The sequence below is a fragment of the Salmo trutta genome, chromosome 3 (assembly GCF_901001165.1).
Source record: "Salmo trutta chromosome 3, fSalTru1.1, whole genome shotgun sequence".
Taxonomy (NCBI): domain Eukaryota; kingdom Metazoa; phylum Chordata; class Actinopteri; order Salmoniformes; family Salmonidae; genus Salmo; species Salmo trutta.
In genome coordinates this window covers 46137679-46149954 of record NC_042959.1, presented here as the reverse complement: position 1 = coordinate 46149954, position 12276 = coordinate 46137679, and the positions used below count along the sequence as shown (strand labels likewise).

Here is a 12276-nt window from a genome sequence, read left to right as displayed (position 1 = left end):
TTTTATTTAGTGGCCAACTCAATCAGCTAGCCTTTCAATTTTCCCCACCCCTCACAACAAATACATGTGATCATTTTATCAACCAAACATTTTTTACGGAGCCCGTCAAATTATTATTATTTTGTTTAACAAATGGGGAAGAGATTCTAAAGAGCGCCCGGAGCGTTTTTTTGTGTTCCGTCAGTGCTAACTGGCAATGACGCAGTGAGTTGATTTGAATCTCCCCCGAAGCCCCAAACCGCAGCTGTTCAACGTTTTTGAATAATGCATGTGATTCTCACGAGTGTCCCTCAGCATACTCTGGCAGTCAGGACCTCGGCTTTATGAACGGATTTTATGAATATATTAAAGTCAAATGTGAGTGGGAATACATTTCATAATATGGACAGGGAAGTGGGACTGTTTTTAGATTACCCCAAAGTTTTTGCATGAAATTGTTCTCTATCCTAATCGCTGCCTTATATTAGATTGCCCTTTTAAAATAATCAGAAGATGGATATTTGTAATATCTGTCTTGGCTGAAGATAAAATATGTATAATGTATACACTGATTGTACAAAACATTAGGAACACCTGCTCTTTCCATGGCATGGACTGACCAGGTGAATCCAGGTGAAAGCTATGATCCCTTATTGTCACTTGTTAAATCCACTTCAATCATTGTAGCTGAAGGGGAGGAGATGGGTTAAAGATGGATTTTTAAGTCTTGTGACAATTGATTGTGTATGTGTGCCATTCAGAGGGTGAATGGGCAGGACAAAATGGGCGGCAGGTAGCCTAGTGGTTAGAGCGTTGGGCCAGTAACCTAAAGGTTGCTATATCGAATCCCAGAGCTGACAAGGTAAAAATCTATCGTTCTGCCCCTGAACAAGGCAGTTGTTCCTAGGCCGTCATTGTAAATAAGAATTTGTTCTTAACTGACTTGCCTAGTTAAATAAAGGTTAAATAAAAAAAGACTTCAGTGCCTTTTGAATGGGTTATGGTAATAGGTGCCAGGCGCACTGGTTTGAGTGTCAAACCCAGCAGCGTTGCAGTTGCAGCTATTTTCACAGTTTCCTGTGTGTATCAAGAACCCACCCAAAGGAAATACAGGCAACTTGACACAACTGTGGGAAGCATTGGATTCAACATAAGCCAGCATCCCTGTGAAATGCTTTCGACACCTTGTAGAGTCCATGCCCCAATGAATTGTGGCTGTTCTGAGGGCAAAAGTGGGAGGTGTTCCTAATGTTTTGTACACTGTGTACTGTATATTTTAGTTGGTATTAAATTATAATGACATGGTATTAGGTAGTTTTGTATTGTTTTTACCTAATGTAAAATAATTGATTTTTAATATAAACATTTACTAAGAATGTAGCGTTCAGTTAATTCCGAACGGCATCATATCCAATGAAAGCATTTAGGCCTTTAACAGCACATTAATATTAATTGATAATCACAGTTGTATGTGTACTGACTTTGTTTCCTGTATATGTGTCTCTTCAGCTTACGGGAGTACCACTGTTCCCGTGCATGGACTGTAGCTGTGTGTTCAAAAAGCTGGGCAGTCTCAACGCCCACATCAGCAAGATGCACATCTTGCTCATAGAGGAATCGGCCAACACACAGGTGAGTGAGTGCATGCAGATGATGTGAACTTCTAGACATTTCTCCTGATTCGGTTTCTGACCTCTGCATTCAGTTTGTTGCCTCGCGCTGCAGCTAGCTTGATGTTGAGTGATCAGACACACATACCCACTCTGGAATCTCCCTGTAGCTCTACCACTACATGCAGATTTTTATGTAATTATTTCAGAGTGGGTCTCAATATAAAAAGCCTCTCATTTTCATAATATGTCGTTGTGTTTTTGTAAGTAAATGGAACCTTGAAAATCAGGTGTTCAGGTACACTATTAATTAGGTGATCTTGGCTTCCATAAAAAAAAATTGCTCATCTATGATGCACTGCAAAAAAACGAAACAAGATGCTCAGATCAGCTCACCTCTGCCATTCTCAGTATTCCCTTTTCTCCTCTCATTCTCTCCACCTTCACACCTTTCCCTCGCTGTCCCGTAGGAGGTGGAGGAGTCGGGTCAGGGCGTGGCGGGGTCAGAGGGCAGCGAGGTGGTGACTGACGTGATCCAGCAGCTCCTAGAGCTGTCAGAGCAGGTGACAGGGGAGGGGACCCAGTCACAGCCCCAAGAACAGACCATCACCATGGAGACGGCCCTCAACCAGGACATCCTACAGGTGGGAACCATAACACAGGAATACACGTAGATACACATGTGCAGAAGCGTACACGCACAGACACACAAACACACTCACTCACGCATACATGTACATACACAGCTGTCTTACTATACTTGAGAGGACTTTTGGGGGTCTAATTCAAAGTCCTATTTTCCCTAAACCTTACCCTTACCCTAACCTTAACCCTAATTGTAACCTTAAACTTAACCCCTAAGCCTAAAATAGCCTTTTTACAAGTGAGGACTGGCAAAATGTTAGAATTTCTCTGAATTTTAGTCTACTAATTTTAGTCTACTATTCTTGTGAGGACTTCTGGTACCGATTTCTAGAAAACAGTAGGCTATATTGATATAAACTGGTGTTGAGAACAACTTGGCAGAAGTGGACGGCAGCGGAGTGAGGAGACTGGGAAACAGCCATTGGGCCTAGAAAAAGCGCAGAGAGGAAAACTCACCTTAGTTATGATCAACTGAATGATGAAAATATTAGAATAAAGTAGGTTAATGCAATTGAAGGCATGTATCAAGTTCTTGCTTGGACTGAAACTCCCAAAGTTATATCCAACCGTTATACTCATTTAAAGCAATAGTTGTGTGTGTGTGTGTGTGTGGTCACCTAGGTGATCATTTCAGCACTGTTTTGATTGGGACAAACCATCGCACTGCTTTGAGACAAGCGTGGGGGATTTTATTTTTTCTCACTGAATCTCCGTTTGGATATTTGGTAACAATTAAGCTGGGGAAATGTTAGTTAAATTGAGGTGAGTGCTAATGATCATCTTTATACTGGTTTGCTCATTATATTAGCTGATCAGAACATTTTGCTAGCATATTATACAAGTGGATTTTGCTCTTCACTTGCGTAGTAGCCTGTCTTACTCCCGTCCAAAAGCCTGGGACTTGTCTCATAATCAATCAATGTGATTTTGTCTGTCTGTATATTTGGTTAATTGATCTCTGGCTGGACAAGTGGAAGTGGTAGCTCATTTATTCGTTCACTGATCAGAAACATTTAGCATGAAATAATGTAGCCTAAATCAAGTGTGTTAGTTATCTATTGTCTTACATAGTAGCCTTTATATAGAGCCTAGGCTATTTTCCTATCGTCCCAATTCCATTGAAACCCAAAATCCTGACTCCTGTCTCGTATGAAAAATCCGAACTTCATTATGTAATCCAGGTGTTGGATTATCAAAGCAGATCTCGCCAATGGATGTCAAAATACCGCTATAACATTTCACCCACTTCTCTGCGCTGTCTCATATTGCTGCCCATGTGAGAGCTTCGCTAGAGAATGTGTGACCAACAAACGGTGGGAGCAGTTATGGATATTTCACTTTTAAACATAGATAAAAAATATAAGATACCTTGATATTTAAACAATTTCCTCTCTTCATCTCCCCGTTATTCATGAGCTGATCTGCGATCTGTATAATCATCAACTAGATTTAGCCAAATGGGAGATATTCTGTCATTCGTAGGAGGTTATCTAGAAAGTTATTGCAATTTTGCTCAATTGACTTTTGTTTGACTGCAATTACAACGTTGGTATTATTCGACAACGCTAAAGCCCGCTCGGGGTTCAGTCTGTGTGTGCTGTGTGTCGAGATAGCCTACTGCTGAAATGCGCTGAATTAATTGAGGAACATGATTTTGCAATTCACAACAATGTCATTGGCAATCAAAGTTACTGTGTCATTACTAAACGTCAGTTTCACTTGCTGTGAAATCTTTAAATAGTGGCACAGTGACAATCTAATTTTGTGAGAACCCTGGCATATCTTGGTTTTAAACTTGGTTTTGAATGGGAATCGGTTTCTGGCTCATTTAAATGTCGGACCAGGCTTGGGCTTCAGCTCACCAGGTTTGGGCCGGACCGGGATCGAATTTTCAGTTATGCTTCTGATGAGACCTCCATTCGGGTCTCGTGTGCAGTCTGGCAGTGTCAATTATGCGTGTGCTTTGAATTTATGACGACTTTGTGTGAAGTAAATACGCTAGGCTAAAGGCTTCTATGCGACAACCTGTTTGGATAATGTGCTATTCTATTTTTTGCCAATCTGCTGCTGCGCATGTTGTGTATGTCGTGGAATTGCATTAGTGCGACATTGGGGGAAAGTGTTGTAATTTCCCTTTTTTGGGGAAATGTGAAGAGTGGGCCCAGGACAGACCCGGGATCCCGGTTACCGATGTTAATCCCTGGTGTCGTGTAGCCTAGCTCGGCATACAGCACAGTATTGCCCAATACTATGGATGGAAAAATGTACTCGTACATAGTATTAGTCACAGTTTTTGTTAAACCCTGTCACCTCTGAACCCACACAGCAAGCCCTGGAGAACAGTGGGTTGAGCGTGGTTCAGTCCCAGACCAACGGAGTGGGCAGACAGACTCCGAGCCATGCCTCCGAGGGGGTTCTACCTGACAGTAAGAAGTTACCAGGCCAGGACAAAACCACCAAGAAGGACAAGAGAAGTATCTTCAGAAAACCGGTACAGATGCCAGGTAGGGCATACCCCAAATAATGTCCATGTGTGCTTGTGTATGTCACCGTCTCTCAGTTCCATTTCAACTCCATCAAATTACTTGCTCGTTAAATGTCCCTTGACAATAAACAGATATATTGCATACAGTGCATTCGGAAAGTATTCAGACCCCTTCCCCTTTTCCACATTTTGTGAAGTTACAGCCTTATTCTAAAATGGGTTAAATAAATGTTTTTCCTTATCAATCTACACACAATACCCCATAATGACAAAGCAAAAAAAGGTTTTTAAAAGTCTTTGCAAATGTATTAAAATAAAAAACAGATACCTTATTTACATGTATTCAGACCCTTTGCTAGTAGACTCGAAATTGAGCTCAGGTGCATCCTGTTTCCGTTGGTCATCCTTGAGATGTTTCTACAACTTGATTGGAGTCCACCTGTGGTAAATTAAATTGATTGGAAATGATTTCGAAAGGCACACACCTGCCTATATAAGGTCCCACAGTTGACAGTGCATGTCAGAGCAAAAACCAAGCCATGAGGCTGAAGGAATTGTCCATAAAGACAGGATTGTGTCGCGGCACAGATCTGGGGAAGGTCTACCAAAAAATGTCTACAGCATTGAAGGTCCCCAAGAACACAGTGGCCTCCATTCTTAAATGGAAAAAGTTTAGAACCACCAACACTCTTCCTAAAGCTGGCAGTCTGGCCAGACTGAGAAATCGGGGGAGAAGGGCCTTGGTCAGGGAGGTGTCCAAGAACTTGATGGTCACTCTGACAGAGTTCCTCTGTGGAGATGGGATAACCTTCCAGAAGGACAACCATCTCTGCAGCACTCTACCAATCAGACCTTAGTGGTGGAGTGGCCAGACGGAAGCCATTCCTCATTAAAAGGCAAATGACAGCCCATTTAGTTTGCCAAAATGCACCTAAACGACTCTGACCATGACAAACAAGATTCTCTGGTCTGATGAAACCATGATTGAACTACTTGGCCTGAATACCAAACGTCACGTCTGAAGGAAACCTGAAACCATCCCTGCGGGATCGAGGGAAAGATGAAAGGATCTAGTCAGGATCGAGGGAAAGATGAACGGAGCAAAGTACAGAGAGATCCTTGATGAAAACCTGCTCCATAGCACTCAGGACCTCAGACTGGGGTGAAGGTTCACCTTCAAACAGGACAACGACCCTGAGCACACAGCCAAGACAACGCACGAGTGGCTTTAGGACAAGTCTCTGAATATACCTAGAGTGGCCCAGCCGGACTTGAACCCGATTGAACATCTCTGGAGACACCTGAAAATAGCTGTGCAACGACGCTCCCCATCCAACCTGACCGAGCTTGAGACGATCTGCAGAGAAGATTGGGAGAACCTCCCCAAAACACAGGTGTGCCAAGCTTGTAGTGTCATACCCAAGAAGACTTAAGGCTGTAATTGCTGCCAAATGTGCTTCAACAAAGAATGGAGTAAAGGGTCTAAATACTTAAGTAAATGTGATATTTCAGTTTTTTTTAAATTATACATTTGGAAACATTTGCTTTGTCATTATGGGGTACCAATAATTTAAATCATTGTTGAATAAGGTTGTAACATAACAAAATGTGGAAAAAGTCAAGGGGTCTGAATACTTTCCAAATGCACTATATATCGGGAGTTTCAATTGATTCCCTGAATTTAAGGAATTTAAGTGTATTTGGTCTCAGCTCTGTGCCTGCTCATCTCATGTGGGACCAGTGTCGTATCCATTAGGGCACCCTACAACAAAACGTTTTTAAACGTAACACGAAAATGAATGTTTATTGGACAGGTCCAGGCAGTCTCTCCCTGTTTCAGTCTGTTTTCTTCCATTTGGTGCCTAATAGAACACAACCCATGTCACCTCTTTCTGTCCCCCCTTCCCCTAGGCTCCATCAGGGAGGAGAACGGCGTGCGGTGGCACAGCTGCCCTTACTGCAACAAGGAGTTCAAGAAGCCCAGCGACCTGGTGCGCCACATCCGTATCCACACACACGAGAAGCCCTTCAAGTGCAAGCAGTGCTTTCGCGCCTTTGCCGTCAAGAGCACCCTTACTGCCCACATGAAGACGCACACAGGCATCAAGGCCTTCGAGTGCCAGTGCTGCATGAAGTGCTTCTCCACGTCGGGCAGCAGGAAGGTCCACATGCGCCTACATACAGGTGACTGATATTATGGCGTTGTTATTATGGAGTGATACTTTGATTGTATTCATAGATACACATTTAGTTCTGGTTGGCACCTATATCACTCCATAATGGTCATCAAGATTTATTATGATTAACGTTGGTGTCATAATCTGGTTTTGACGATTTAACTTGATTAAGTTATCGATTTTATTTTTTTACTTTAGTTGTTCTACAAACGTTGGGCTATATGTGTTGATGTTTAATACATTGTAAGGCTGCATGATGCGACTCTAATGATGATTTGAAAAAAGTAGCTTTGTTTTTTTGCGCAGGCCGTACACACTACATCAGTCTCTCATTCAAAATTTGAGAAGCACTTGTTAATGTCTTTGTGTGGCCATAATTCACCCTAAAATAATCGATGCCTTTTGCGGCCCTTCTCCCTGAGTGTTGCCTGCTCCGAATCACCTCTCACTCACACGGCTCTCCATCACGTGATCGGGTCTTTCTCACAGGCTACAAGTGAAGACCGACACATCGGGGACGCAACTGCGAACGTCCTTATCCAATTCCGAGGTGCATATTGGAGATATTGGAAGAACTGTCCACATTTACAGTACCAGTCAAAAGTTTGGACACATTCAAAGGTTTTTCTTTAGTTTTTACTATTTTCAACATTGTATAATAATAGTGAAGACATCAAAACTATGAAATAACACATGGAATCATGTAGTAACCAAAAAAGTGTTAAACAAATCCAAATAGATTTTAGCTTCTTCAAAGTAGCCACACTTTGCCTTGATGACAGCTTTGCACACGTTTGGCATTCTCTCAACCAGCTTCGCCTAGAATGCTTTTCCAACATTCTTGAAGGAGTTCCCACATATGCTGAGCACTTGTTGGCAGCTTTTCCTTCACTCTGCGGTCCAACTTCTCCCAAACCATCTCAATTAGATTGATGTCGGGGGATTGTGGAGGCCAAGTCATCTGATGCAGCACTCCATCACTCTCCTTCTTGGTCAAATAGCCCTTACACAGCCTGGAGATGTGTTGGGTCATTGTCCTGTTGAAAAACAAAATGATAGTCCCACTAAGCGCAAACCAGATGGGATGGCGTATCGCTGCAGAATGCTGTGGTAGCCATGCTGGTTAAAAGTGTGCCGTGATTTTTAAATAAATCACCAACATTGTCACCAGCAAAGCACCCCCACACCACCACCTCCATGCTACACGGTGGGAACCACACATGCGGAGATCATCTGTTCACCTACTCTGCGTCTCACAACGACACGGGAGGTTGGAACCAAAAATCTAATTTGTACTCGTAAGACATATTTGTAAGACATATATGTAAGGACATATTTCCACTGGTCTAATGTCCATTGATTGTGTTTCTTGGCCCAAGCAAGTCTCTTCCTCCTATTGGTGTCCTTTAATAGTGGTTTCTTTGCACCAATTCGACCATGAAGGGCTGATTCACGCGGTCTCCTCTGAACAGTTGATGTTGAGATGTGTCTGTTACTTGAACTCTGTAAAGCATTTATTAGGGCTGCAATTTCTGAGGTTGGTAACTCTAAAGAACTTATCCTCTGCAGCAGAGGTAACTCTGGGTCTTTCTTTCCTGTGGCGGTCCTCATGATAGCCAGTTTCATCATAGCGCTTGATGGTTTTTGCGTCTTCACTTGAAGAAATGTTCAAAGTTCTTTAATTTTCCGGATTGACTGACCTTCATTACTTAAAGGAATGATGGACTGTCGTTTCTCTTTGCTTATTTGAGTTGTTCTTGCCATAATATGGACTTGGTCTTTCATCAAATAGGGCTATATTCTGTATACCACCCCTACCTTGTCACAACACAACTGATCAAACACATTAAGAAGGAAAGAAATTCCACAAATAAATTTTTACAATGCATGAAGCTGGTTGAGAGAATGCCAAGAATGTGCAAAAACCTTTTTTAGTTACTACATGATTCCATATGTGTTATTTCATAGTTTCTACAATGTAGAAAATGGTAAAAAATTAAGAAAAACCCTGGAATGAGTAGGTGTGTCAACTTTTGACTGGTACTGTACTTTTCGTCTGTCAACAAGATGAGTAGACCTAACGAACAGCAAAAGCACTAGCCTATGTCAATCTACTATCCCCTATAAGGCAAGTTGACCTATTCTGTGTGAGAAGTAAATATTCTATACATAGTCTGGGACAGTTATGGGACACAATAGATCCCAAATTAATACAACCACTAGCATAAAAAAACAGTTTTACTCAATGAGGCTGACGCAACAGATCAGAACGTTTAGCTTAATATTTTGATAAACTATTTGGCTATTTCTTCACATTATAAGCGCAGCAATACGCACACAGTTGTAGGCTATATGCGCAAATCTTCTATTAGTGGGGACAACACCATTATCAAAAGTGACCGCAAATGCAATTATGCATTTAATGCTTTTATTATAAAGGTGACATTTTTTATGGTGAAAATGATCTTCCCCAAAGTTGAAACTCACGCTGCTTATGTAAGGTTCTACACCCCTTGGGAAGCGGATTAATGTGCTTCATTTTAAGAAGTTATTTGGCCACTTTAGTTGTGATACAAACCTTATCAAAACATATAGGCCTATGGGCTGGGCTACATGAGGTGTGCGATTTTGATTAGAAAAGTAGTAAAAAAAAAAGGGAATTTTGATTAGAAAAGTAGTAAAAAAAAAGGGCATCATTCACAAGTGATAATATATAATTCACATGTGATATGCTAATATTGGCACCCATCAGACTATTCTTGATTTAATCTTGTATTTACATATACTAAATAATATGTGTTGGAAATTTGAAAAAAATATCTCTACACTTAAATAACGAATGGAGGATGATTTTCTTGTGGTTAATTTTCATGCCAGCCAGGTAGGACTGTTGTAAAGATAAGCAATGTGCTTAATATTTGCTTAATATTAGGAAAGATGAGAAATAAATATAGTAGGCCTAGCCTATAGAAAGCTGATGGGATCCTCCTCTTTTAGTATAGGCCATCACTCTGTTTTCTCAATCAATTGCATAGCCTACAGAACTGTTGCGCAACATGAGCTCGTGGGCACTCATGAAGTCTTTGATTAGATTTTCGATTACATTTGCATTGATGTCAGAGTGATTAGAGGGACAATAGAGTGCTGAGTACCAGGCAGTTATCAAGTTTGGCAGGCTGCTAATGACCATCAGCAGCATCAGAGTTTGCAGAAGCCTAATTACCGTGACTAAATGGTTATGTGGGATTTGACTGCCTTCATGACTCGTGACCACCGGTGTGGAGATAATACGGTCACCGCAACAGCCCTACTCTTAGTTGAGCAGTGAATATCAAAAACAGATTCAGCCACAAAGACCAGGGAAGTTTTTCAATGCCTTGCAAAGAAGGGCACGTATTGGTCGAAAAAAAACATTTGATTATTATATAACCCTTTGAGCATGTTGAAGTTATTAATTACATGTTGGATGGTGTGTCAATACACCCAGTCACTACAAAGATAAAGGGATCAAATCAAACTTTATTTGTCATATGCACTGAATACAACAAGTATAGACCTTACCGTGAAATGATTACTTACAAGCCCTTAATCAACAGTGCAGTTCAAGAAGAGTTAAGAAAATATTTACCAAATAAACGAAAGTAAAAAATAATAAAAAGTAAGAGAATAACATAACAATAACGAGGCTATATACAGGGGGTACCGGTACCGTGTCAGTGTGCGGGGGTACAGGTTAGTTTAGGTAATTTGTACATGTAGGGGTGAAGTGACTATGCATAGATAATAAACAGCGAGTAGCAGCAGTGTACAAAACAAATGGAGGCGAAGGGGGGGTGTCAATGTAAATAGTCTGGTGGCCATTTGATTAATTGATCAGCACTCTTAAGGCTTGGGGTTAGAAGCTTTTAAGGAGCCTTTTGGTCCTAGACTTGACGCTCTGGTACCGCTTGCCATGGGGCATCAGAGAAAATGGTCTATGACTTGGGTGACTGGCGTCTCTGACAATTTTATGGGCTTTCCGCTGACACCGCCTATTACAGGTGAAGTCGGAAGTTTACATACACCTTAGCCAAATACATTTAAACTCCGTTTTTCACAATTCCTGACATTTAATCCTAGTAAAAATTCCCTGTCTTTGGTCAGTTAGGATCACCACTTTATTTTAAGAATGTGAAATGTCAGAATAATAGTAGAGAGAATTATTTATTTCAGCTTTTATTTCTTTCATCACATTCCCAGTGGGTCAGAAGTGTACATACTCAATTAGTATTTGGTAGCATTGCCTTTAAATTGTTTAACTTGGGTTAAACGTTTCGGGTAGCCTTCCACAAGCTTCCCACAATAAGTTGGGTGAATTTTGGCCCATTCCTTACTGACAGAGCTGGTGTAACTGAGTTAGGTTTTGTAGGCCTCCTTGCTCGACACGCTTTTTCAGTAGTGCCCACAAATATTCTATGGGATTGAGGTCAGGGCTTTGTGATGGCCACTCCAATACCTTGACATTGTTGTCGTTAAGCCATTTTGCCACACCTTTGGAAGTATGCTTGGGGTCATTGTCCATTTGGAAGACCCATTTGCGACCAAGCTTTAACTTCCTGACTGATGTCTTGAGATGTTGCTTCAATATATCCACATTATTTTCCCTCCGTCATGATGCCATCTATTTTGTGAAGTGCACTAGTCCCTCCTGCAGCAAAGCACCCCCACAACATGATGCTGAGCGGCCTTGCTGAGCGGCCTTTCAGATTATGTCAATATAGGACTCGTTTTACTGTGGATATAGATACTTTTGTACCTGTTTCCTCCAGCATCTTCACAAGGTCCTTTGCTGTTGTTCTGGGATTGATTTGCACTTTTCACACCAAAGTACGTTCATCTCTAGGAGACAGAACGTGTCTCCTTCCTGAGCGGTATGACGGCTTCGTGGTCCCATGGTGTTTATACTTGCGTACTATTGTTTGTACAGATGAACATGGTACCTTCAGGCATTTGGAAATTGCTCCCAAGGATGAACCAGACTTGTGGAGGTCTACCATTTTTTTTCTGAGGTCTTTGCTGATTTCTTTTGATTTTCCCATGATGTCAAGCAAAGAGACACTGAGTTTGAAAGTAAGCCTTGAAATACATCCACAGGTACACCTCCAATTGACTCAAATGATGTCAATTAGCCTATCAGAAGCTTCTAAAGCCATGACATCAGTTTCTGGAATTTTCCAAGCTGTTTAACCTCTCTGGGCTAGGTGGGACGCTTGCCATTTGAATCCCGTGGCGCGTTATTCAAATACCTTATGCTATTACTTCAATTTCTCAAACATATGACTATTTTACACCATTTTAAAGACAAAAAAATTCTAAATATTCCATTACCGTACTTCGAAGC

The 12276-nt window shown here is 41.4% G+C and overlaps 1 protein-coding gene across 3 annotated transcripts in view; it reads left to right on the top strand.

Annotated features, from left to right (window-relative positions):
* The window catches only part of LOC115176155 (zinc finger protein 236), a 92681-nt gene that overhangs the window by 18842 nt on the left and 61563 nt on the right, over positions 1-12276 (top strand). For 2 of the 3 annotated variants that reach the window (XM_029735987.1, XM_029736005.1), the window contains exons 7-10: positions 1489-1611; positions 2060-2233; positions 4561-4738; positions 6631-6903. In XM_029735987.1, coding sequence (XP_029591847.1) covers positions 1489-1611; positions 2060-2233; positions 4561-4738; positions 6631-6903 — 748 coding nt within the window. The remainder of the gene's footprint in view (positions 1-1488; positions 1612-2059; positions 2234-4560; positions 4739-6630; positions 6904-12276) is intronic. The other variant, XM_029735995.1, reaches the window with a different exon arrangement.